Raw genomic sequence first — 25,121 nt, 5'->3', positions numbered from 1 at the left:
GGTTGTCCAATTTTGGCATTGAAATCGCCTATAATTAGTCTGTTTCTATCAGCGAGTTCTTGTGCTCTTGATAAGTCATTATAGAATTTTGTGATTTCTTCCTCGCTTGAACTTTCAGTGGGAGAGTATACTTGAATCAGCGATAGTGGTCCCTGTTTGAAGTTCAGTTTTAGGAGAGCCACTCTTTCTGAAATTCCTAGAAAGCTTGATATATTTCTCGTTAGTGATTTCTTTATTAAAAAGCCTACTCCATGAAGTCCCCGTGTCTCTCCTATATAACAAAATATATATTCTTTGTGTTCTTCGATGGAATAACCCATTTTTTTCACCTCTGCTAGCCCTATTATATCCCAGTTTATTTTATTTATGGCATAATTTAGTTCTAAAATTCTTTCTTTACTTGATAAGGATCTCACATTGAATGTACATATTTTAAGGCCTTGTTTACTTTTGTTTGTGTAATATTTCTTATTTCCATTGATATTTGTATTATATTGATTGTTTATACTTGATGGAGGGTAGTGGTCTCTTTGCCCCGCGGTGACCAGCCGGCTTGGGGTGATATTTTCAGAAGTTGGTTTGAATAATGTTATGATTTTTGTTATAGTTTTGTTCCGGGTGCCGGTAGTCGTTGCTAGTTTTTTGAGGTTCCAGGTTGTGATGCTGTTCTAGTTCGTTCGACGTAGTTGAGAATATTCGATTTAATAACATCTTTTGGTGTATTCTTAGAGAATGACGGTGTTGAGGTTTCTTTCGCATTTATTTTCTTTTGGTTTGTGGAGTTGGGTGAACCTGAGTCTTCTCTCTTCCTTTTATCTCTAGTTTTGTCAGTTGATCTCTTCACTATAAGTTTGTCATATTTCAGGTAAGCGATATTTCCTTTCTTCCTTTCCTCTTCTAGTCTAGGTTGTAGCTGCTTCCTCTTTTCAAGTACTTCTTTAGAGAAATCTTCTTTCACATTCACACCAGGTGGGAGATTGCCTTTATTTTTTAGTATTATATGCTTTTTCCATAGTGTAGCTATAGTGACCACAAGGGGGCGATTTTTATCTTTGTTTTTGCCTATTCTATATAAGTTTTTAATTTCGTGACAGTCGATGTGTGTTCCTGTTTCTATTATTATGTCTTTTATGTAGTCTACCATCTCTGCTTCTGGTTTACTAGGCTCCTCAATTCCAAAAAATACCAGGTTGTATCTCCTTTTTTCCAATTCCATTATGTTGATTTTATGCTCCAATGTAGAAATTTTTGTTTTTAGCTTTGTGTTCTCCTCCGTTATTGCTTTTAAACGCTCATCCATAGCCTCCATTACGTTTTTTGTAACTGATGTTGTTATAGTTCTAGTTTGTTGATTTAGCTTTTCATCCAGTCTTGACAGCAGCAGCTCCATGTTATTGTCCATTTTTGGGGAAATGCTTTTGTTATGGCAACACTACTTTGTTGGTAATTATTCACTTGAAGTTTGTTGTTTTGCTTGTCAGTGTCGGTTTGACATTTAAATTATACACTACTCAATGTCGAGTTGACATTGTTTTCGTAATATTGGTAGCACTGTTGTATAATTTTCAGGTTAGGTTAAGGTCGAATTTTAGTTGTAAGTTTTTTCGTTTAATATAATAGTTTTCACAGTGTATATTATCCGAAACTGTCCTTTGTTAACACAGCAAGTCGATTGTGCGCTGAGACGCCACAAATTAACACTGTTTGCACTGTTATTAATATTTATTCACGAAGACGCTGACGTACGTGTTCGTTGTAAGACTACCGGAAACGAATCTTAAACTATTATTAAATATTAAATAAAACTTCTAAGGTGAGAAATCAATTTGGTATTATGTTATAAATGATTTGTTAGTTGAATAAAGTAAACAATTTATGATTTTGGCATATTATAGATATGTCTCGCATGTGGACCGCCTTGGTGTTAGAAGCTGCAGATGCCGAAGCTAAAAAGATGTCTCGGCAGCGTATGCTTCTACAAAGATTAAAGAATCGCGAACGGTTACTCCAAAAAATTCCGGAGTGGCAGTTTAGAGCTCATTACAGGCTGAATAAGGAAGAGTTCCACTCGTTGTGTGACGAGCTCAGGCACAATACCAGTTTAAAAGGTTCGAAAACAACTTCACTGGAACTTAAGGTAAATTGATTTCTTATGATATATGTTTTTTTTAATATATGTGTGTTAAAAGGTGATTATGTATTTAATATGATTAATGTTAACTTTAGTCACTTTGAGTCTTATACTGACACAATTATTATATTTTAGGTGCTGACAGCATTGAACTTTTATGCCATGGGTTCATATCAGAAAGGTGTTGCTAATGAGGTACATATGAATCAAAAAAGTGTAAGTCGGTGTATCAGAGAGGTGACAAAAGCTCTGAATGAGATTTCAAATAAATGGATACAATTCCCACAAACAAGCACACAAAGAACTAAAATTAAGCAAGGGTAGGGGTTACTATATATAACTTCCGTCATTTTATTTTTATTACCTTGAGCACATACAACTACTTACAAATATTATTTTACAGATTTTATACTAAGTTTAATTTTCCTGGTGTAATTGGTGCCATTGATTGCACCCATGTGGCCATAGTTCGTCCAGCTGCAGATGTACTTTGTTTTTATAACAGAAAAGGCTTTCATTCTCTTAATGTCCAAATGGTATGAACCTTTTTATGTTTGTTATAATAATTATAAGACAATTAAAGATTAATCTCAATTAAATATTTTAGGTATGTGACAGTGATCTCAGAATCACTAATGTTAATGCCAAGTTTGGTGGTGCAAGTCACAACAGTCATATCTGGGCAAGTAGCAGACTGCAAAGCCATATGGAGGCTCTGCAACTATCTGGCAAGTCCGTTTGGTTGTTGGGTAATTGCATTTTTAGTAGAAAAATATTTAACAGGTGATGTTCTATGTTAAATATTATTTGTAACTATAATATTACTTATAACATTTTAGGTGACAGTGGTTACTCTCAAAGGAGCTACCTTATGACACCTATTCTGAATGCAGAACCAGGATCTAGAGGAGAGAACTACACTAGAGTGCATGTCAAGGCCCGAAACTGCATAGAAAGGGCATTTGGTTAAATATAGATTTTGATATTTGTTAGGTCAGCGTATCCTTTATTATCACCCTGATTATGCAGCAGAAATTGTTATTGCATGTGTGGTACTGCATAACATGCTCATAGATTCAAGAGGAACTCCTACAGATGATGCAGAAGTACTTTTGTCCACTGCTCTTACACAACCAACTGTTGTTGAAAACGGGCTGGATGTGATTGTGGGGCGGGCTGTTAGGAATAGACTAATTATTGGCAGTTTTTAGTTTGGTTGAAGAAGCCCACACAATAATGTCTAAAAGTGTATTTTTAAGAAGAAATATGATGAAGATGAATGTTTTACAAATTAAAAATAAACTTTATTTATATACAATTATTTTTTATTTCAATATTCACTTAAACATTAATTACACAAGTTACAACCAAAACCAATGTAAATGTTACATGTTTTTGCATTTGAGACTGCATCTCAAAGCATAAGCATTACATTAATAAGCCAGTGAGTGAGGGTCCTGGATGCCATTTCCCTCTCCTTTGAACTGATGATGGGGCAGCATATACTCTTGAAGAGGAGGCAACATATATATCATTTTGTTCATCATCTGAAATATCATGATAAAGTTAGTAAATATTAATGTTTAAACTGTATATAATAAGATAAAACTAAACATTAAATTGTATCAATTGATTTTAGTTAATTTATTTTACCCAAATGATTAAACAGAAACATGGGCAAATAAATTGAGGTAGGTACTAATTAAATATTTTTCTATTAATACAGTTACCAACTGAAGAATAGATTTGCATATCTGTTTTCTAAATGAAATAACAGGATTGTAATAAATTACTGTCAGTGATCTGCTCCAAAATTTGTATTTGGATAGATGGTTCCTCAACTGGAGGCTCCTCATTTGACTGTTCCTCTACTGGTAGTCCTAAAATATAAAGTTTGGGTGATGAAATGTGATATTCGTAGCTAGGAAAATGGCAACTACAAAACTATTGTTATTAAATACATGATTCAATAGCAAGGGCACTTGCAAAGAATAAGTAAAATAAAAAAGGATGTGTCTGCCAGCATAACAAACATGCTTCAGAATGAATGTCTTGTTTTATGTTTACAATCATTATTACATTAGAACCAACCTTGATCCATTGCTCCATAGACTTGTCAGGATCACTACCTGCCTTACCCAGCAACATCTTTAATAGTTGGCAAAGTTCCTGGCGCCTCACTCTTCCCTGCGGGGTGTTTACCATTTTAAATACGTTATTGACGTACCTTTCCATAAATTCCACCATTATGGCGATTTGCTCATTGCTTGCGTTTTAAGAATTCATTTTACAAAACGTAAATTGAAACACAAACACTTCACTAAACTTTTGTATTTTTACCGCGAGAATATTTGACCTTTATACGTCAAATTCAAATGACACAATGTTGATCGTCAAGTATAGACAATAATTTGTTTTTTTTGACGATTCACCTTCGTCTGCACGAAAGCGACTGTCGTCTGTTACTGCCTAGCCTTACACGGAAAAACGAGAGACGCTATCGCTTAGACGAAACGATCGATCGTTTCGTTTTTAGTTTTTTACTGCCTAACCCCGCTGATAATTGAAGCCAACATGGCGGCCACTCAGCTGTCAGAATCCTACTAGCCAATCAGGAGCGTTTAATTCTCTATGATTATGCTTCGTTTAGACTACTTTACTAGTTTAGTTGATGTTTTTGTATTGCGAAAAATTTCAAATCTCGCGCCCTTTTCGACGGTGAAAATTTAAAATAAATTAAATCAATTTAGTACATCATCCATAGGTTTTAAAAATTACTGGACAATAAATGTCCACATGATATTTGCATACTATTTTATTTTATTTAGTATTATTAATTTAGCAGCAATAACGGTGTATTTTTGAATGAATAAATTTTACAGTATGACATCCATAGTACTTCCTATTTTCTAAATTGATGATATGATTATGTCTTTTGTATTCCCTTGTCTTTTTAATATGTTTCTTCAAGTATAGTTCTCACTTTGGATATGCTCGAGTTTTTATGATTTTATTCAGCGATAATATGTGTAAAGCAGCCTCAAAAAGTCTCCCTTCTCAGTGGAGTTGGTGGAGTTAGTACTAAATAAAACACTGAGGTATAGTACAGCGAAGACAATTTTAATTAAATAGTGAATTGAGGTCAATCCACCTCCGCGAGTCTTTACACCGCGATCTATAAAGACGATGCACGCCATCTGTCGTTCGACTAACAACTAACATTATATGATAACATTGGACATTCCGCCCACCATGGACATACCATGTCCATCACTTACAATACAAAAATGCACTATAAAAACATTTAAAACTTAAACATGTTACATGTGCAAGAAAAAATAACAAAACAATTTCACTAAAAATACTCTTTAACATATACTTATGGTTTCTTAATCAACCGCCCACCGTCTACAAATGTGGGTTTTAATTTTGTACTTAGGCTATACAGAGTAAAGTTCGTATACAAAATAAAATAAAAAATAAACAATAGAAACTATTCATAAACACAATAAATGTATGGACACAACTAATCCATATTGACTTACGAGGTAACTGGTAACATAATCAATTTTGACACAGGTCTTTTAATCTCATTATTTTTAAATCTCAATGTTACGACACGTGTAAGATTGTCCAAACCTGGATGTTTATCTACAATAACTCCGAACATCCATCTGCTAGGTGGAAGTCCATCCTCCTTCACCAAAACAACATCTCCAATGTTAGGCTCGGGAATGCATTGAGCCCACTTGTACCTATTTTGCAACTGACTTAAATATTCTAAAGACCACCTACGCCAAAAATCTTGAAGCATCCGTTGTGTTAGTTGCCACCTTTTAAGACTACTAATATTGGAACCTTCGTAATTGAATTCAGGGACTGTTACAAGCGGTTCCCCTACCAGAAAATGACCTGGTGTCAACGGAGCTGCATCTTCTGGGTTACTTGACATTCTTGAAATAGGTCTCGAGTTAAGACAGCATTCAATCTGACATAGCACAGTTGTCATTTCTTCGAATGTCAAAGTGCTATTGCCTATGACTCGCTTCAAGTGATGTTTAGTTGATTTTACACCCGCCTCCCACAACCCTCCAAAGTTTGGAGCGTGAGGAGGTATGAAGTGCCAATTGGTGCCATTCGTTACGAGAAAGTCAACTATTTCTGGAGCTACACTCGATTTTTCTGCGTTAAACAGATGTTTTAATTCTTTGGCCCCTCCGATAAAGGTTGTACCATTGTCGCTCCACAAATCGTGTACTCTTCCGCGTCTAGACACGAAACGCTTGAATGCGGCCAAAAAACTTTGGGCCGTTTGGTAGCCTCGACCTTTATTTGCTCGGAGGTTAATGGGTCCAGCATAGTCTACACCGCTGGACTGGAAAGGTTTTTGAGCCGTCACTCTGGCCTCAGGCAACTGACTCATCATTTGTTGACTTACTTGTGCCGCGTGACGGACACAAGTAACACATTTTCTCACATAAATTCTAACAATTGGTTTAGCATTTATGATCCAATACATTGATCGCAAGTAATTCAACATTAATTGCGGCCCGCCGTGTAATGTTCTTTCATGAGCGTCTGCAATCAAAAGGTAAGTGAAGGGCGAGTTATGGGGTATGAGTATTGGATGTTTCATATTCTCACTAATGTATGCCCTTTGTAAGCGTTCACCGACTCTCAAAACACCGCAGTCATCAATAAATGGATTCAAAGAGGTAAGTTTACTCCCTTTACTTAATTTTTTCTTCCTTTTCAGTGCTTCAATGTCTTCTTTAAAACGACCGTACTGGCAGATCTTGACACAGGTAAGTAAAGCATCATTTAATTCTGTAGTAGTTAGCCACTTAGGATATTTATTTTTACTCTTATTTAAATTTATAAATCTTTTACAGTATGCTATTACTCTGATTAATTTATTTAGTTTGGAAAATCTTGACAGCAAATCTTCGTCCTTTTCGGTAAGCATAAAACATTTTAATGTAGTTTTTCTTTCTTCTAGTTTAGTGTCTTCTATATTCCTAATTTTATATTCTATATTTTTATTTTGCAGCCAACTGGGTCCCTTTTTCCAGAGCTGTAATTCTTCACAAACTGATGGTTTAACACCGCGAGACGCGCAATCAGCGGGGTTATCTTTAGATGCTACATATGACCACTGTGCTCCTTCCATTAAGGTAAGTATTTCCGACACTCTATTTGCGATGAACGTCTTCCATCGACTTGGATGACTCCCCAACCAGGCCAAAACAACGGAAGAATCAGTCCACGCGTGAATATAATGCTTAGGAATCTTCAGAACAGCAGCAACTTCATGAAGAAGCTTCGCACATAACACAGCACCACACAATTCCAAACGAGGAATAGATAGCGTCTTAATAGGAGCAATTTTTGTTTTAGAAGCTACTAAATTAGTGTGAACATTGCCCTCGCTATCTACAACTCGTGCATAAACTACAGCGGCGTACGCTAAATTGGATGCATCTGAAAACCCGTGCAATTCCATGATTTGATCTTCGCTACTACTTTCAATAGCAAGGTACGAGGTATATGAAAGTTAGTAAGGTTACAAAGATCTTTTCGGTACTCCAACCAGTCTATAAGCAAAGAAGTTGGCAGTTCTTCATCCCATCCAATGCCACATAACCACAACCGCTGTATAAAGATCTTGGCAGTCGTTATGACTGGAGCCAAAAAACCAAGGGGATCAAACAGTCGGGCTATATCCGAGATAACCTTACGTTTTGTTACTGGGGTTTCCAGCGGAGGAAGGTTGACAGTATATTCAAATTCATCAGTTACTTTATTCCATATTAATCCTAAAATTTTTGAAACTTCATCTAGTTTGATTTCTCTAACATTGTTCACATCTTGACCTTCCTTTATTAAATTCATTAGGCTAGAACTGTTGCTTGACCACATCTGAAGTTGGAACCCACCACGCCTTAACATTTCTGTCAATTGTTTGTAGGTTTCCAAGCCATCTTCAATACTTTCACATCCAGACATAAGATCATCCATGTAAAATTCAGACAACACTTTATCCTTTATCAATGGAAAATCTGAACCCTCATCATAAGCTAACTGTTGAAGCGACCGAACGGCTAGGTAGGGAGCGGAAGAAGTACCAAATGTCACTCTCAAATGACGGAGATGCTGAAATTCAGCATCTGGATTCTCACACCAGTAAATGCGCTGAAAATCTGTGTCTTCATTGGCCACCTTCACCTGCCTGTACATTTTTATTATGTCAGCAGTTAAACAAATTCTGTAACAACGCCAACGCATTATAATATGACGCAATTCGGGTTGTAAGGATGGTCCTACCATTAGATCATTATTCAAAGAAATACCATTACTTCCTGCACAAGATGCGTCAAATACAACACGAACTTTAGTGGTTGTCTTATCATTGCGTACTACTGCATGATGCGGTAAATAAACAGCAAAACTATCGATTTTGCATTCCTCGGGAACCCTTTCCATATGATTTAATTGAAGATATTCGTTTATGACTTCTGAATATTGTGCCTTCAAATCAGGATTTCTCATTAGCCGTTTCTCTAACATGAGAAACCGCTTCAATGCAATATCCCTGGACTCACTATACTTACAACTTGGATTGTCAGATTTAAACGGTAAGCGCACTATATAACGACCTGTTTCATCACGCTGAGTTGTAGCTAAAAATAAATCTTCACATTTCTGTTCATCAGGTGTTAACTGTTTTTTATTCAAATTAGTTTGTGGTTCTGATTCTAACTCCCAGAATCTACGAAGAAGTTCATTCTCATTTGAATGGAATGAATGCAAACTAACTATATTGTGACAGTTGTTGAGAGTTTCGCTATGGCTGACTGTTTGAAGTTGACCAGATAAGATCCAACCCAGTCTGGTGTTTTGAGCAACTACATGACTGGACGGATCCTTGACTATTCCTTCTAACAATATCTGGCTATAAACTTCGGCTCCAAGAAGCAGATCTATCTTGTTTGGTACATTGAAAGAAGGATCTGCAAGGGCCATAGACGACATAAAATCAACGGATTGCTCTTTAATCTTTCGTTCTGGTAAGACAGTAGTGAGTTTCTTCATAACAAAAGCTTCAACATTAATGTGGAAGCTGGGGTCTATGCGGGATTGAATTTTAATCCTAACCATTGAAGTGCACTTAATAGAGGCACTAGGATCACCGCCTAAACCTGAAATTACTCTCTTACTGGATGTGCGTTTCAAGCCTAACAACTGAACTGTGGACTCCGTCACAAACGAAGCCTGAGATCCCTGGTCTAGCAGGCACCTTAAATCAAAAATAGTTCCGTTCCTAGACTGTGCTTTAATTAACGCAGTGGCTAGAAGAACTTGAGCATGACTACTCGAAAAACAACTTACAATATTGGTGGACTCGCTATTGGAGGTAGTCGCTGGTAAATTCTCGACATGAAGGGCTGCACTACCTTCCTTATTACCATTGGAGACATTTTTGAGGTGGAGGAGAGTATGGTGTTTTTTACTACAAAAACGACAACGATTCGATTGCCGACACGAATATACGGAGTGATTAGCACCCATACAATTAAAACATAAATTATTTGTTTGGACAAACTTACGACGCGCTTCAATATCTTGACGACTAAATTTCTAATAATAATTTAACCTATGATTTTCTTGACAAAATGAACATGATGGAGTGGTTACATAAGTTGATGCATGATATGACTTAGCTGAATGATTGCAACTTGACATATTTCTTTGAACCTTGCTATCAAGATATTCAAGAGATCTAAAACGGTGCTCAAGGAACTCCTGAAAAGTTTTATATTTAGGCAATTCATCGGGAGACTCACTAATCTTAGTCTCCCATTGTTTGCGTGACTCATTATCTAATTTTTGACACAAAATATAAATAATTAGAATATCCCAGTCATCATCTTTAATTCCTAAATTTTTTAATGCATTCAAACATTCATTAGATGTATCAAGAAGTTCCTTTAGTCCGTTAGACGATTCAACATGTATTAATTTTTGATTCATAAACCTCTTTAAAATACAGTTCGCTAAATATTTTTTATTATTATATCTTATTTCTAGTTGTGACCAACAAACGGAATAATTACAACTTGTTATGGGCACATGTTTTAAAAGACTTTCGGCATCGCCAGTTAAGTGAGTTTTTAAGTAATGTAACTTCTGTACGTCATCCAAAGAATTGTTGTTGTGTATCAAACTAATAAACAAATCGCGAAAACTAATCCAGTCCGCATAATTACCAGAGAAAACCGGTAGTTCTATTTTCGGTAACTTAACAGATGAATGTGTATTAATGCCCTTTGATTGAGATGCAGAAGCGTCAATAGAACTATAATTTGGCTTATCAAGTTTCTTTAACAATTCCTTTAGTTCAGTTTTATAATCGAGATATAATTCTTTGGTTGTTTCGTATAAATTAGTAGTACTATAATCAGACTTATCAAACTCAGTAGATTTAACTGAACTAACTATTTTCACATGATTGTCAGAAAAAGATAACCAATCAGCTTCTAAATTTTCTAACCTCGTTTCAATGTAAGAAATTGTTAGTCTATCCTTTGGTGACTTTTTAAAATTCGCCTTAGCCTTGGCAATAGTAGAATATAAATTACGTTGCAAATTACTAATTGTTTCCATGATAAAAATATTTAAGTTAACGTACAAAGTCAATAACACTTAGCAGTTAAATGTTATAAGCGAAATTTTTCTAAGTTAATAAACGAAACCAAAATTTTACAAGTGTTTAAAACATCAATACAAAATCGGGCATAGGTTCCCCGTCTCTTCACTTTTTGTAAAATTATTCTAAGTCCATGCACATGCCACACATAAATTTAACAAAGTTAACTTCTTATGTAAAGTCTAATTTTTTCGTCGTAATTTCACAAGTCTCTTGATCACTTACACAGCTTGACTTTGTATCACTTTATTATGAATAATAATTAAATGTACTCACACGATCAATCCACATTATTTTGCAATCACTCACGTCACGAAGCAATACGGCTTCATATTAATGGACTCCTGCTCACATTGCTCGCCGAAGTTCCAATCCGCTATTGGCTATTGATCAAGCGGTCTCCAAAACAGCGCCATCTGGTTTTGTCCAAGCCAACATACTCTCCTTGTATGTAATAACTTCAAAGCTGAAAGATAATCTCACGGATGGACCACAGTACACTGGTCCAAAATCGGCTCGCTAAGGACCATGTAAAGCAGCCTCAAAAAGTCTCCCTTCTCAGTGGAGTTGGTGGAGTTAGTACTAAATAAAACACTGAGGTATAGTACAGCGAAGACAATTTTAATTAAATAGTGAATTGAGGTCAATCCACCTCCGCGAGTCTTTACACCGCGATCTATAAAGACGATGCACGCCATCTGTCGTTCGACTAACAACTAACATTATATGATAACATTGGACAATATGGAATTTTAATAGTGAAGTTAATCAAATTTTTAATGAGGCCCGAAGAGAGTAAGGCCCGGGAGATATTTTTTATTTTGTTTGCGATGTTAATTTACCAAAATCATTTATATAAACAAACTTAAGTTGCTATTTGTAAGCTCAATTGTTGTTACAAGCTTACAATAATTTTCCTGACGTTTGGCGCCATAATTGTGAATAATTTTACCTGTTTTTCATAACTATATTTCTTGGTTATATAGAGGGGTGGATTATATTTCCTTGGGGACATTTTGGTAGAAACATAATTCAACACATCTACAGTTAATTCAGAAATTGACTGTCAACAAATTCCAGTTCAATTTCTAATTTTTGTTGGATGCACACTTCCTATGAGAGCCCATTAAGACGAGTCATATAAAAAGGTGTTAAAATGGGCTAACTCTACTCAGCTAAGCTTTTTGTAACATCAATAACTTTAGCCTCCAAAAAAATTAACCAGTTTATATTCGTACAATGGGTAAGGATTAATTTTAACATTTGTAAACGCGTGAGCATTCGTGGTAGGACGCGTTACGTTCAATTGTATAATTGCCTTAATTTTTGGAAAAAATAATTTGAAATGCGTTTTCAGATATGTACTAACATTTTTTCAAGCCTCCATACCCATTATAGCAAATAACCCCACAGAGCAGTTTACTAAATTATCAATTCACCGGTTGGCTCTAGCCATCGCATAAAATGATATGATGGGAGGATTTTGTAACAGGATGGCCAAGAGTAACAGCTTTCTGTGAAACAGTTATTTTGTCGTTACTAAGCTTTCTAAAAGCAGGCTTTTCTCAGGCAGGGGTATGTGGGGTTCGACCCACTAAAACCCCCTCGGTGGCCAGACTCGAGTGCAAAACAAGAAGGTTCCGGGATCTCCAAGAAACGCACCGGAACGTAATGAGTAATAAAAAGAGAGGTTATTTTCAATCTTTTATTGCTTTATTCAATAAATAACATTTTACAGAACGGGATTTCATATGTAGATCTTGCGAAACAAAGTAAAAAATTAACACATATCTTAAATTATTTAATAAAGTATTGTGATTTATACAATACAACCTAATAGAGAAAACTTTACAAATCAAAGGTTAATATATAAAACATATGTATGATAACTAAAAAACTATATCAAAGAAAAATTTACATAGTGATAATGAAAACAATTATCTCCTTACTACATTAACAGTTTATTCATATGCAGTTATAGAATATGATTTTATTTATTTTGAATATTTTTTATTGGGAAAGTTGTTAGTTATCGGTACTTGTACTAACTTTGACGTCAAAAACTAATTACAATTTTTTTTTTTTTTTAAGAGGGTAATGTTTTAAACATACTATGTGCCTCGGGGGAAACACTTAGTTATGTGGGAGTCTCTCCGGGAAGGCAAGCATACCCACTAAACCACCTCTAGTTCCTCCTACGCATGGTAGTGGAGATACCCTGATGTATCACCACTATGAAGCTGGATCAACTACCTTAGGAAAGGCACATCGGAACTATAGTGAACTTAGAACTTCATCCCGGCCCTTAGTGGGAGCTGGCGGGTCCCCCCGTACCCGCCAGCTCAAGGCTATGAAAGTGAGAAAAAGCAAAATCTTCGCTAGCATTACCGCCACCTGCAATAGAAAATGAAAATCAAATTAATGTAGATACTAGAATATCTATTAGTAAAATAAAAAACTACAGCATGCACAAAAGCTACAGCCAAACTTGTCAATTAACGTGGTGGTTGACGACCAAAAAATTGTATAAAAAACTACAAAAAAATTCGATTCGAAGATTAAACATCAGAGCGACAGACTGGGCAAATTACATAATTTAATTCAAACAAACGGTCCAGACAAGTTTGGCATTGCGTGTGACCGCATGGAATCAACACCACTTCGAGTGGGTTAGTCGCACAAATGTTGCAATGAAGGGGTTGAGGTTCGCGATCAAAATCGTGGCGGGGGGAGACGCGGGCAGGACATCGGCGGGTACCAGAATAGGAGCCTGGACCACCTCCGGTGCTACCTGCTCAATGATGTCTGCAATGACAACTTCTTGAGCGAATTCTGGGACGTTATCTACAACAGCCTCAACGCCTACGTCCAACAATCTGCTCGTTTGCACGAGGAACTCTCGAATGGAGATAACTCCTTGCTCGAGTGCCCTCGTGTTATTTCTCAAAACAGTTGTCCCGATATAAAGGCGCTCCCGGTTGCGGCGCGCCAGAAGCTCCCCGCGGCGGTACGCCTCCAGGCGAGACGCGCTTACGGCGAACTTCTGTGTCAGCACATCTAAACCAAACAATATGTCATCCTTACTAATATTATAAATGCGAAAGTAACTCTGTCTGTCTGTCTGTCTCGCTTTCACGCAAAAACTACTGAACCGATTTAAATGAAATTTTGTACACAGATAGTCTAGAGCCTGAGGATGGACATAAGCTACATTTTAACGCGAAAAAGGGGTTGTAAGGGGTTGAAAGTGGGGGTGAAAGTTTGTATGGAATTATCGTCATGTTTACAGGTAGAAGGTTGAAACTTATTTTCAAAGCTAATTTGATAAAGATAAATATGACTTTAAATTTTTGGAAAAATTTTACCCCCAAGGGCGCTAAATAACAATAGGGGATGAAAATTTGTTTAGCAATATATTCGGTTTTTTTTTTTTTTTTTTTGGTGAATGTTTTGTTTAATATGCTTTGCTGTAACCCTTACCAATATTTAGTCTAGAGCCTGAGGAAAGACGTAGGCTACATTTAAACGCGAAAAAGGGGTTTGAAGGGGTTGAAAGTGGGGGTGAAAGTTTGTATGGAATTATCGTCATTTTTACAGGTAGAAGGTTGAAACTTATTTTCAAGGCTGCTAATTTGATAATGATAAATATGAAATTAAATTTTTGGAAAATTTTACCCCCAAGGGTGCTAAATAACAATAGGGGATGAAATTTCGTTTGGCAATATTTGAGGTTTTGTTGAATGTTTCTTTAATATGTTTTGCTATTACCCTTACCAATATTTAGTCTAGAGCCTGAGGAAGGACATAGGGCACATTTTAACGCGAAAAGGGGTTTGCAAGGGGTTGAACGTGGGGGTGTAAGTTTGTATGGAATTATCGTCATTTTTACAGTTGGAAGCTTGAAACTCATTTTTGAGGTTGCTAATTCTATATAAATAAATATGAAATTAAATTTTTGTAAAAATTTACGCCCAAGGGTGCTAAATAACAATAGGGGATGAAATTTTGATTGACAATATGCTCGGTTTTGGTGAATGTTTTGTTTAATATGTTTTGCTGTTATCCTTGCCAATATTTAGTCTAGAGCCTGAGGAAAGACGTAGGCTACATTTTAACGCGAAAAGGGGGTTGTAAGGGGTTGAAAGAGGGGGTGGAATATTGGTTGCGGGCCCATTTTGGGCTCGCAAAAGAGAGGGAGGTGAGCCCGAGCTGAGTACCACAGGGAAAGGTGAGGGCGAACCTATAGGTTAGTTTAGAGTAGGCTAGGTTAAGTTAGTTAAGGTAGGTTAGGGTGACCCTCAAGAAAGGGGCCACCATGACCACCGCGGAAGGGGCTACGACTGACGCGAAATATACCGAGGTCCTGGCAAAAGCCAGGTCCTCGATATCCCTGAGGGAATTCGGTTTGGAGTCGGTCAAGATCCGAACGAGCATGACCGGCTCCAAACTGATGGAGGTCGGGGGGACCACCCCCGAGGAAACCGCTGACCGCCTCGCCGCCGCCCTGGTGGAGGCAGTAGGTAGCTGGGCGGACATCACCCGCCCAACCAAAATGGCCGTCCTCAGGATCACCGGTCTAGATGACACGGTGACCACTGAGGAAGTGGCGGCCCAACTGGCATCGGTCGGCGGGTGTCCCCCCAGCTCCATGAAAGTAGGCAACATCAGGCCGAGCTTCTGGGGCGGCGGCTCCGCCCTGGTCAAGTGCCCAGCGACTGCCGCTAAGGCAGTCGTGAAGGCAGGACGAGTGGCCATCGGATGGACGATGGCCACCGTCAAAGCAGTGGAGGCCCAGCCATTGAGATGCTATAAATGCATGATGCTGGGCCACATTCGCGCTCTTTGCCCAGCGGAAACAGAGAACGGGCGTGTCTGCTTCCGCTGCGGCAGTGAAGGGCACAAGTCGGCAGAGTGCGAGGCCCCCTGCAAATGCACCGTGTGTGCAACGACGGGGCGCCCACACTCACACGTGATGGGGGGTGCCAAGTGCACACCCCCGTCGGTGAAGGGCAAAGCCCCGGCGTCGAGCAGAGTGCCTCGCACTCAGTCCCAACCGCACGGCAGCCGTATGGCTGAAGAGGAAGAAATGCAGGTTTCTTAATGCCAAGACACCTGCATTTCGACCTACTACAGACGAACACCAACCACTCTGCCAGGGCACAGGACTTGCTCATGCAGTGCCTGGCAGAGTGGAGAATTGCTGTTGCGGTCGTGGCTGAACCCTACTTTGTCCCCCCCCAACCCAGTTGGTTCGGGGACACAGAGGGATCAGTCGCCATTGTGGCGCCGCCTTCGAGCCCGCAACCCCTCTCCCTCAGGGAGCGAGGAGCGGGCTACGTGGCGGTGAACTGGGGAGAAGTAGTACTCATAGGAGTCTACTTCTCCCCAAACAGGAACCTCCGGCAATTCGAGAGGTTCCTGGATGGCCTGGAGCCGGTGGTGCAGAGAGCATCACCGGCCCAGGTCATCGTGATGGGGGACCTCAACGCAAAGTGCGCAGCGTGGGGGTCCTCCACCACTGACCTGAAAGGTGCGCTTCTCCGGGACTGGGCCGTCATGATCGGCTTAGTTCCGGAGAACCAAGGCAACGCCAACACGTGCGTGCGCCGACAAGGGGGATCAGTCGTGGACGTCACGTTCGCGACCCCCGGCATCGGTGCACGCATATCATGTTGGCGTGTCCTTGAGGAGGTGGAGACCCTGTCCGATCATTTATACATCCGGTTCAGGGTCTCCACCGCGCCCCAGGGGTCACAGGCCCGGACGGCGGTGGCAGGACGGCGAGGTGCTGAGGGCTTCCCAAAGTGGCAGCTCTCACGCCTCGACCCTGACCTGGCGGAAGAAGCCGCCATCGTCCGGGCATGGGCGGAGGAACCCCCCCAAACGGTGGGGGTCGACGAGAGGGCGGTGAGATTTCGCCGTGATCTGACCGCCGTCTGCGACGCCGGAATGCCCAGGGCGCGACGTGGTTTCGCGCCCCGGGAAGGTGTGTACTGGTGGTCGCAGGACCTAGCCGCCCTGCGCTCCGCCAGTAACGCCGCCCGACGGGCATTCACCCGGTGCCGCAGACGGCGGAACAGAACAGAGGAGGAGCTGGAACGCCTTCACACCGAGCTGAGCTCGGCAAAGAAGGCGTTCTCCAGCGCGATCAAGGCCGCCAAGGACTCTGCCTATGCGGAGTTCTTGGCGACCCTAAACGCAGATCCGTGGGGGCGCCCATACCGCATGGTGCGGGCGAAGCTGAAGGTGGCGCCCCCCACGGAAACGATGGAGCCGGCGGTCCTTAGCGCGGTGGTCGAAGGGCTGTTCCCGGATAGCCCTTCTTTTGTACCACCGCGCATGACAAGAGACATGCCGGCGGACATCGAGACGCTGAACCGGCCTGACGCTCTCGCCCCACCTCCGATAACGACGGAGGAAATGGCCAGGGCGGCGGGCCGGCTCAGGGGGACCCGCAAGGCCCCGGGGCCAGACGGAGTGCCTGGCAAGGTTTTGCACATTGCGCTGGAACACCTCGGGGAACGCCTCCGCAGACTGTTTAACGACTGTCTAGCGGAGGGGCGTTTCCCCGGGGTGTGGAAGGAGGGGCGGCTGGTGTTGCTGAGGAAGGAGGGTCACCCCGTCGACTCTCCTTCCGGCCACCGGCCGCTCGTGATGCTGGATGAGGCTGGGAAGCTACTCGAAAGAGTATTGGCTTCCCGAATCATCCAGCATCTGGAGACGGAAGGGCCGCAGCTCTCCGAGAACCAGTTCGGGTTCCGGTCCGGGCGATCCACTCTGGACGCCCTGACCGCCCTGAAAAGGTTCTCGGAGGATGCGGCCGAGAGGGGACAGGGGGCGATGGCGGTGTCACTTGACATCGCCAACGCCTTCGGCTCCCTCCCCTTCGGAGTAATAGAGGAGGCACTTCGGTTCCACGAATTGCCCCTCTATCTCCGGAGGATTGTGGGACACTACCTGCGAGAGCGGGTAGTGTCCTACATGGGGAGGGAGGGAAGAGAGGAGCGGCGGATGGCCTCCGGTGTTCCTCAGGGGTCCGTCCTAGGACCCCTGCTGTGGAACATCGGCTTTGACTGGGCCATCCGCGGGGAGGTGCTGCCCCGGATGGCTGTCATCTGCTACGCGGATGATACGATGATAGCCGTCCGGGACACCACCTGGAGGAAAGTTAAGAGGAGGGCGGAAGCCGGGGCCACCCTGTTGGTCCGGAGGATCGAGGCGCTCGGACTCCGTGTGGCACTCCACAAAACCGAAGCCCTTTGCTTCAAAGGGCCGAGGTGGAGAGTGCCCGCAGGAGCGACCCTCCGGATCAACGGGGACGAGGTCGAGGTTAAGGCCCGGATCAAATATCTTGGCCTTATCCTCGATGGGGGTTGGCGTTTCGGAGATCACTTCCGGACGCTAACCCCCCGACTCGTCGGCGCGGCTTCCGCCCTCGCCAGGCTCCTCCCGAACCTGAGAGGTCCGGGCGTGCAGGTCAGACGACTGTACGCCATGGTCGTTCGCAGCATGGCCCTGTACGGCGCGCCGATATGGGCAGAAGCCCTTGACGCGCCAAACAGGGCCCTCCTCCGCAGGCCGCAGCGCATCGTTGCGGTGCGCGCATGCATGGCCTACCGCACGGTTGGCCATGCAGCGGCCTGCGCTTTGGCCGGCACTCCCCCGTGGGAGATAGAAGCGGGTGTGCTGGCCGAAGCGTACCGGGAGCGGGCCGAGCAGAGAGCTCGGGGCGAAGCCCCGGCTCCAGAGGAGCTCGCCCGGTCCCGGGCGGAGAGAAAGCGAACAACCATAGAGCTGTGGGCTGCTGGCCTAGCGGACGCCAAATACGGCGCCCGCACCATAGAGGCTATACGCCCACAGCTCTCGGACTGGTGCGGGAGGCGCCACGGCGCAATCACATATAGACTTTCGCAGATGCTGACAGGCCACGGGTGCTTCGGGCGATACCTTCACCGAATACGAAGAGAGGAAAGGATGTCGTGCCACGAGTGCGGCGCTGATGAGGACACCGCGCAACACACCCTACAGGTATGTACAGCGTGGTCCGAAGAGCGCCGATTGGTAGCGGCGATTGGTGATGACCTCTCACTCCCAGGCGTAATTCGCGCCATGCTGGGCAGTGAGGGGTCATGGGAGGCGGTTTCCTCCTTCTGCGAAATTGTAATTTCGCAGAAGGAGGAAAGGGAGCGAGAGCGCGAGGATAATCCCCTCGCGCCCCCGCTCAGACGCAGGAGAGTGGGGAGAAGGAGGCGGGGTTTCGCCGCCGTACTTCTCCCCACAAACCATGCGTGAGAGGGAGGCCCCTTCAGGGCGATAACGCAGGCGGGGTCACGGAAGAAAGCTAAAGCGTTCCCGTGGCGCCCGCCATAATGCGTTAGAGGGCAGTCAGGTTTTAGTGGGTATTCCGGTCACCTTCTGTGGCCGGCGAGTCCCACACTCCCTACGCCATTGCACAGCCCGGCGTAGGCGTGCGTAAACGCATTTCCTGACTATAAAAAAAAAAAAAAAAAAAAAGGTAGGTTAGGGTGCGGTCCCCACCAACGGTTCCCGCCTTGTCGTGGCGGTGGGGCTCTAGTAACCGTGGCTGCCTCCCACGGTGAAGCTAAGAGGAACCAGGGTCGGCCTAGCGTGCAGGACCGGCTGTCTTGGGCCGGACTGGGCTGGTCTAGCGTGCAGGGCCGACCCACCCGGAGGAGGCTGCCAGAGGCGGACTGTGGGGTCCGCTTCGGAGCATGCCTGGAGGTGGGGCCGCGGGGGGTGCGGGTGGGTACTGGTTTATCCTGCCCCCTGCAGCCCTCGTGGCCGGATGTGTATGGTGGGGCCGCGGAGGGGTACTGGCATACCCAGCCCCTCCGCGGCCCGTAGGGTCAACGGCGGGGCCCGAAATCGGATCCGCCGATGGTGGCTGGGGAGGCGGGGGTAAAACCTCGTCTCTCCGGCTTCCATAGCCCCGTGGTGGCAGGTTCGGGGGGACCTGTCACCCGCTTCGAAGGGCAAGGAGGATGGCGCGTATCGTTCCGGCGCGCCTCCCCTAAAGGATGGATGGTGGGTTCACCCACCCCAGTGGTGGAGCCGCTTCGGCGGCTAGCGCAGACGGGGCCGCGGAGGAGTGCGAAAGCGTGCCCGTAGCCCCGTCACCAATGCGCAGGAGGAACAGAGGTGGTTTAGCGGGTATGCTCCCACTAGGGGAGAGAATCTCGCATAACTTCGTGTCCCCCCCGGGGCATGTCGTATGCATAAAGCATTCCCCTCTTTAAAAAAAAAAAAAAAAAAGGTTAGGGTGCGGGCCCACTTGTGGGTCCGTACAAGAGAGGGCGGCGAACCCGAGCTGAGTAACTGCCCTTTTCAGGGCAGCGAAAGGTGAGGGTAAGCCTTAAGTGTGGAGGGTGGCGCGGCCCACTAGGGTCGTGGCCGTCGGTCGGGACGTGGGAGCACGACCTCGGTAGCACTCTGCTTGCAGAGCTGTTATGCGATGGCGTGTGATCCTGCGTCCCATCGCGTAATCCCGGTGGACATCACCGGGACCGCGGGCCCCTGTCTTGATCAAGACGGGGGCCAAGAGGCGGGGTCTCTACAAACCCTAGGCGGCACCAGCGGGGGAGGCGGGGATTCCGAACCTGCATTGCACGGTGTCGTCTTCAAGGAGCGCCTAAGGGCGCAGCGCCCCTTTAGGGGCGCAGAGAGGGCCCCTCCCGGGGCGGTCAGTGGGGCGTCGCGGTGGCAAGCTCACGCGATCCCGTGGCGCCCCACAGTATGGCCATGAGGGAACAAGGAGGTTTAGTGGGTATGCTCCCATTCGGGGAGAGAATCTCACATAACTCGCGTGTCTTCCCCGAGGCACGGAGTATGCATTAAGCATTCCTCCTTGGAAAAAAAAAAAAAAAAAAAAAGGGGGTGGAATATTGTATGGAAGTATCGTCTTTTTTTACAGTTAGAAGCTTGAAACTTATTTTTGAGGCTGCTAACTTAATATAAAGAAATTAATATTCAATATTTGAAAAAAGTTTACTCTTAAGGGTGCTAAATAACAATTAGGGATGAAATTTTTTTGGGAATATTTTAGATTTGTTTGAGAATATTTTAGATTTTGTTGAATGTTTTGTTCAATATGTTTTGCTGTTACCGTTACAAATATTTAGTTTAGAGCCCGAGAAAGGATAAAGACTACTTTACAACGCGAAAAAGGGTTTGTAAGGGGTGGAAATTTGTATGAAAGTATCGTCATTTTTACAGTTAGAAGCTTGAAACTTATTTTTGAGGTTACTAATTCTATATAAATAAATAGGAAATTAAATTTTTGTAAAAATTTTGCCCCCAAGAGTGCTAAATAACAATAGGGGATGAAATTTTGTTAGGCAATATGTAAGGTTTTGGTGAATGTTTTGTTTAATATGTTTTGATTTTACCCTTACCAATATTTAGTCTAGAGCCTGAGGAAGGACAAAGCCTACTTTTTAACGAGCGAAAAAAGGGTTATAAGAGGCTGAAAGTGAGGGTGGAAATTTGTATGGAAGTATCGTCATTTTTACAGTTAGAAGCTTTAAACTTATTTTTTAGGCTGCTGATTTGATATAAATAAATATGACATTTTAAATTTGTGAAACTTTTACCCTCAAGGTTGCAATGTAACAAAACGGAATAGGGGATGAATGTTTGTATGGGAAGATGTTTATGTGAATTTTTTGTAAGTTTCATATTTTTTGGCATTTTTTATAAGTTTAAGTAAAAACCACAACAACAACATAATTCACAACCCGTAACCCAGAGGGGTAGGCAGAGACCCAGGACCTACATTTGGCGCGGTCCGGGCACACCTCTTTCTATGTTCTTCTACATACATCAAAGCATAGCACGTTGATTAAATAAAATAATTAGCCCAAAAAATATGCTACCCAAAATAGTATTTCACGCGGACGAAGTCGCGGGCACAGCTAGTATTAAATAAAGTAAAAAAACACAACACTCTATTAATTTGGGGATATTTTCGCAACATCTTATAAAATTGCACATAAATGTGTCTTTGTTTTCTTTTTTATTTCTGCTGATAAATAATAACAATTATTTTTATATTGGGAAGATGGTCATATAAAAATAGTTTTCATCTTACCTCTTTTAATTTTCTTACGACGTTTCCTAAAGCCGAAGATAGCAGCATAACTCTTACTGACAGGACCCTAGAATACTAAAATAACTACGCAAATCATACTATCTAAGACTAAAATACTATGTGGTAACCAATAACTATTACATAATAATTACAAATTTACACATGATATATATAAAGTGTTAGCGTTATAGTGGGGTTTAACGCTAACAATTAGTTGTAGTAAAGTTGAAATATGCCCTCTACCAGCAGCTTTATGATTTAAATGAACCTATATAATTTTCCGACTTGATATGCCTACCAGATGGAGATGTTCTCAAAATCTCTTAAGTCACGACTATTCACCTATATTAAAAATGTATTTTAGACTACTCAAATCTACTATCTACATACATCAGAGACAACTAATGATTCCTACATATTAATTACTATGATTACTCTATTCATGTATATATATTTTGTACACACCTGTAAACCTCCAAACATTCGGAGAGGCTCCGAGAGCCCGTCGCAGAGAAGCATGGAAACTTTCTGCGACGTTTGATGTGCGATGAGCAGTACCATGAACGTTGAACCCTTCTGGGCCCACCTGCATAAACAAATCACTGTATATCAATTGTTAGCACTGCACTTTGTAAATAAAACACTGTTGAACAACTTAAACTCAATTTATTTAATCTTTGCTTAACATAATGTCTAGAAGATAATTCGAAACGATACTGCGTTAACAAAATAGGTCAGCGACATCTACCGAGCAGTTGCGTAAATAAACATAAAAATAATTGATCGCCGCGGTAAAACAATACAGCGCCATCTAGTGAGTGAATCGATTTTATTCTTATTTTACATATTTGGACATACCGCCCACCAAGAACTTGTTCTTTACATATAATATACACAAAGCTATACAATAATAAATTGGAAATGCTGACCAAAGAAAAGACAATCAGTTAAACTACAAAATAACCACTAGAAAAAAAACAAAAAAACTACTATTTAATTGTTAAAGTACTTCGGTAATCAACATAACATATGAAATACAAACAAAAAAAAGGAAACAAACATAATTTCTATATGACGGCGTATCCGCCAAAGTCAAATGACTGGTTGACTTTTTCAGCCAAGCGAAGCGTCACTGTCGATGGTTGTGAGGGCGGCCATTGAACAGTGTTGTTCGAGACGGCGCCCGCGCACCACGCTTGCGACGAATCGCTTAGCATCTAACAAATTAAATCTACCGCTTAATTAAGTTGATGTCGCGTTGGTTAGACACTACAGTGTTCATTCCACTGTGTATTTTTGGTTACTTAACCCTTATTAAACAACTGCGATTGCAACAAGGACTCGTAATCTGTTCACGCCCACCTGCCGACATACCCGCTTTTATACTCGCACAATATAATTTCTGATGAAGGCCCTCCTGCCCCTTCATATACAATAAGTTGGCCGCCCACCGTGAAATACTAACAAATAATAAAGTACAAAATTGCTAAAATTAACATCTATACAATATTAATATACATCACTATTCAATACCAACTTCTGACTTTGGAAGAAAACATAATTTATTACAAGGTCTCTTTACGATACCATTGGTCGTTTTTATGGTTACCACCCGAGTAATATTATCCTTGCCTGTATGTTTTTGTATAATCCTTCCCAGTATCCATTTTGCCGGAGGCAGGTTCTGATCGTGTATAGTAACAACGTCATCAATTTCTGGCTCAATTCTTTTTGTGATCCATTTATATCTCTGGTTCAAGGTGACTAGATATTCCGCTGACCATCGTTTCCAAAAATCGTTCACCATCTTTTGAGTTAGTTTCCATCGTTGAAGACCGGTAATGATGTTATTGCTAGAGTAATCTCGATCTGGAATAATAATCAAAGGCTCCCCAACAAGAAAATGTCCCGGAGTCAACGGTAAAGGATCGTCGGGACTATCGCTTAATTGACTTAGAGGCCTAGAATTTAGGCAGGCCTCTATCTGAGTTAAGACGGTAGCTAGCTCTTCAAAGGTGAGGGTGCTATCGCCCAAAATTCTTTTTAGATGAGCTTTGGTGGAACGCACACCTGCCTCCCAAAGTCCGCCAAAATTAGGAGCCAGTGGAGGTATATAATGCCAAGTCGTACCTTCACTAGCCAATAAAGTACCAATCTCTTTCGGCAATTCTGAAGTGGCTCTGTTAAACATATTTTTCAACTCCTTATCGGCACCGACAAAATTGGTGCCGTTATCACTGTATAAATTTTTACAGTGTCCTCTTCTGGACACAAATCTACGGAAGGCGGCAATGAAACCATCTGCAGTTAAACTTGAAACGGCTTCCAAATGAATAGCACGGGTAACCATGCAGATGAAAATACAAATGTACCCCTTATAGGTCTTTGAACCGCGCCCTGGCGAGAATCTAATCCTAATGAACCCAGTAAAATCCACACCAGACGACTTGAATGCTCTCTCCGGCTTAACTCTAACAGATGGGAGTTGACCCATGAATGGATTTCTCTTTTGTCCTGAGTATCTGACGCAAGTTACGCAATCTCTATAACATTTTTTAACGTAATCCCTAGCTCTCAATATCCAATATTTGGATCTCAAATAATTAAGCATTACCAATGGACCTCCATGCAGTGTTTTTAAATGTGAATCATAAATAACCAATAGTGTGAGATGACTTGCACCAAGCAATATGATAGAATGTTTCTTATCAAAACATTCTTGAGACTGTTGGATGCGACCACCGACTCTTAGCACCCCATTTTCATCAAAAATGGGGCAAAGCGTATGAAGTTTGCTAGATTTAGACACGGATCCGGTAGACTTTAACTGTTTGATTTCTTCCTTAAAATGTAAATTCTGAACGTCTCGGACACAAATCGTCAAAATATCATCCATCTCTTTCGGTGTAATATTATCTCTAAGCCTTCTATCTTCTTTAGGTATTTTCCAACGTGACACTCTTTTACAATACGATAATACTCGCAATAGATTTGGTAACCTCGAAAATCTTCTCCATATAAATTCTTCATCTAATTGAATGACAGTAGTCATAGCCTTAACGGGTCTCTGTTCCTCCTCGGTCGTAAAACCTTCTGAACAGGGAATTCAATATTGTCCTCATCTTTTAACCATTCAGGACCATGCCACCATAACATATTTTCCTTAAGGTCTTCTG

The 25,121-nt window shown here is 42.2% G+C and overlaps 2 protein-coding genes and 1 long non-coding RNA gene across 5 annotated transcripts; 1 reads left to right on the top strand and 2 right to left on the bottom strand.

The window, feature by feature from the left end:
- Window positions 1–1,931: 1,931 nt before the first annotated feature.
- On the top strand, window positions 1,932–3,423 carry LOC123723205 (putative nuclease HARBI1). The gene is made up of 5 exons (XM_045685769.1): window positions 1,932–2,137; window positions 2,267–2,451; window positions 2,535–2,667; window positions 2,739–2,880; window positions 2,971–3,423. The coding sequence occupies exons 1-5, from the start codon at window positions 1,955–1,957 to the stop codon at window positions 3,099–3,101; spliced, it is 774 nt and encodes a 257-aa protein (XP_045541725.1). The 5' UTR covers window positions 1,932–1,954; the 3' UTR covers window positions 3,102–3,423.
- A 7-nt stretch (window positions 3,424–3,430) lies between these two features.
- LOC123723206 lies at window positions 3,431–4,683 on the bottom strand. 3 transcript variants are annotated; one of them, XR_006756676.1, is made up of 3 exons: window positions 4,223–4,683; window positions 3,862–4,011; window positions 3,431–3,678 (listed from the first exon to the last, which is right to left on the bottom strand). It is a non-coding gene; the product is annotated as an uncharacterized LOC123723206 (long non-coding RNA). The 3 variants fall into 3 exon arrangements; XR_006756677.1 differs by having other exon boundaries at window positions 3,866–4,011; XR_006756675.1 differs by having other exon boundaries at window positions 3,925–4,011.
- A 989-nt stretch (window positions 4,684–5,672) lies between these two features.
- LOC123723062 lies at window positions 5,673–9,609 on the bottom strand. The gene is made up of 4 exons (XM_045685604.1): window positions 9,521–9,609; window positions 7,699–9,428; window positions 6,125–7,612; window positions 5,673–5,683 (listed from the first exon to the last, which is right to left on the bottom strand). The coding sequence occupies exons 1-4, from the start codon at window positions 9,607–9,609 to the stop codon at window positions 5,673–5,675; spliced, it is 3,318 nt and encodes a 1,105-aa protein (XP_045541560.1).
- Between the last annotated feature and the right edge of the window lie 15,512 nt (window positions 9,610–25,121).

Source organism: Papilio machaon, chromosome W, assembly GCF_912999745.1.
Source record: "Papilio machaon chromosome W, ilPapMach1.1, whole genome shotgun sequence".
Lineage (NCBI taxonomy): Eukaryota > Metazoa > Arthropoda > Insecta > Lepidoptera > Papilionidae > Papilio > Papilio machaon.
This window is presented reverse-complemented; position numbering and strand designations above follow the sequence as displayed.

Excerpts from the sequence above, each read along its gene's own strand:
- LOC123723205 (XM_045685769.1), top strand. The coding sequence starts at position 1,955 with ATGTCTCGGCAGCGTATGCTTCTACAAAGATTAAAGAATCGCGAACGG. Across the intron at positions 2,138-2,266 it reads CAACTTCACTGGAACTTAAG|GTGCTGACAGCATTGAACTT; the intron begins GTAAATTGATTT and ends ATTATATTTTAG. Across the intron at positions 2,881-2,970 it reads CAAGTCCGTTTGGTTGTTGG|GTGACAGTGGTTACTCTCAA; the intron begins GTAATTGCATTT and ends ATAACATTTTAG.
- LOC123723062 (XM_045685604.1), bottom strand. The coding sequence starts at position 9,609 with ATGTCTCCAATGGTAATAAGGAAGGTAGTGCAGCCCTTCATGTCGAGA. Across the intron at positions 9,429-9,520 it reads ATAGCGAGTCCACCAATATT|GTGCCTGCTAGACCAGGGAT; the intron begins GTAAGTTGTTTT and ends TTTTGATTTAAG. Across the intron at positions 7,613-7,698 it reads GGAGTACCGAAAAGATCTTT|ATGCATCCAATTTAGCGTAC; the intron begins GTAACCTTACTA and ends ACGGGTTTTCAG.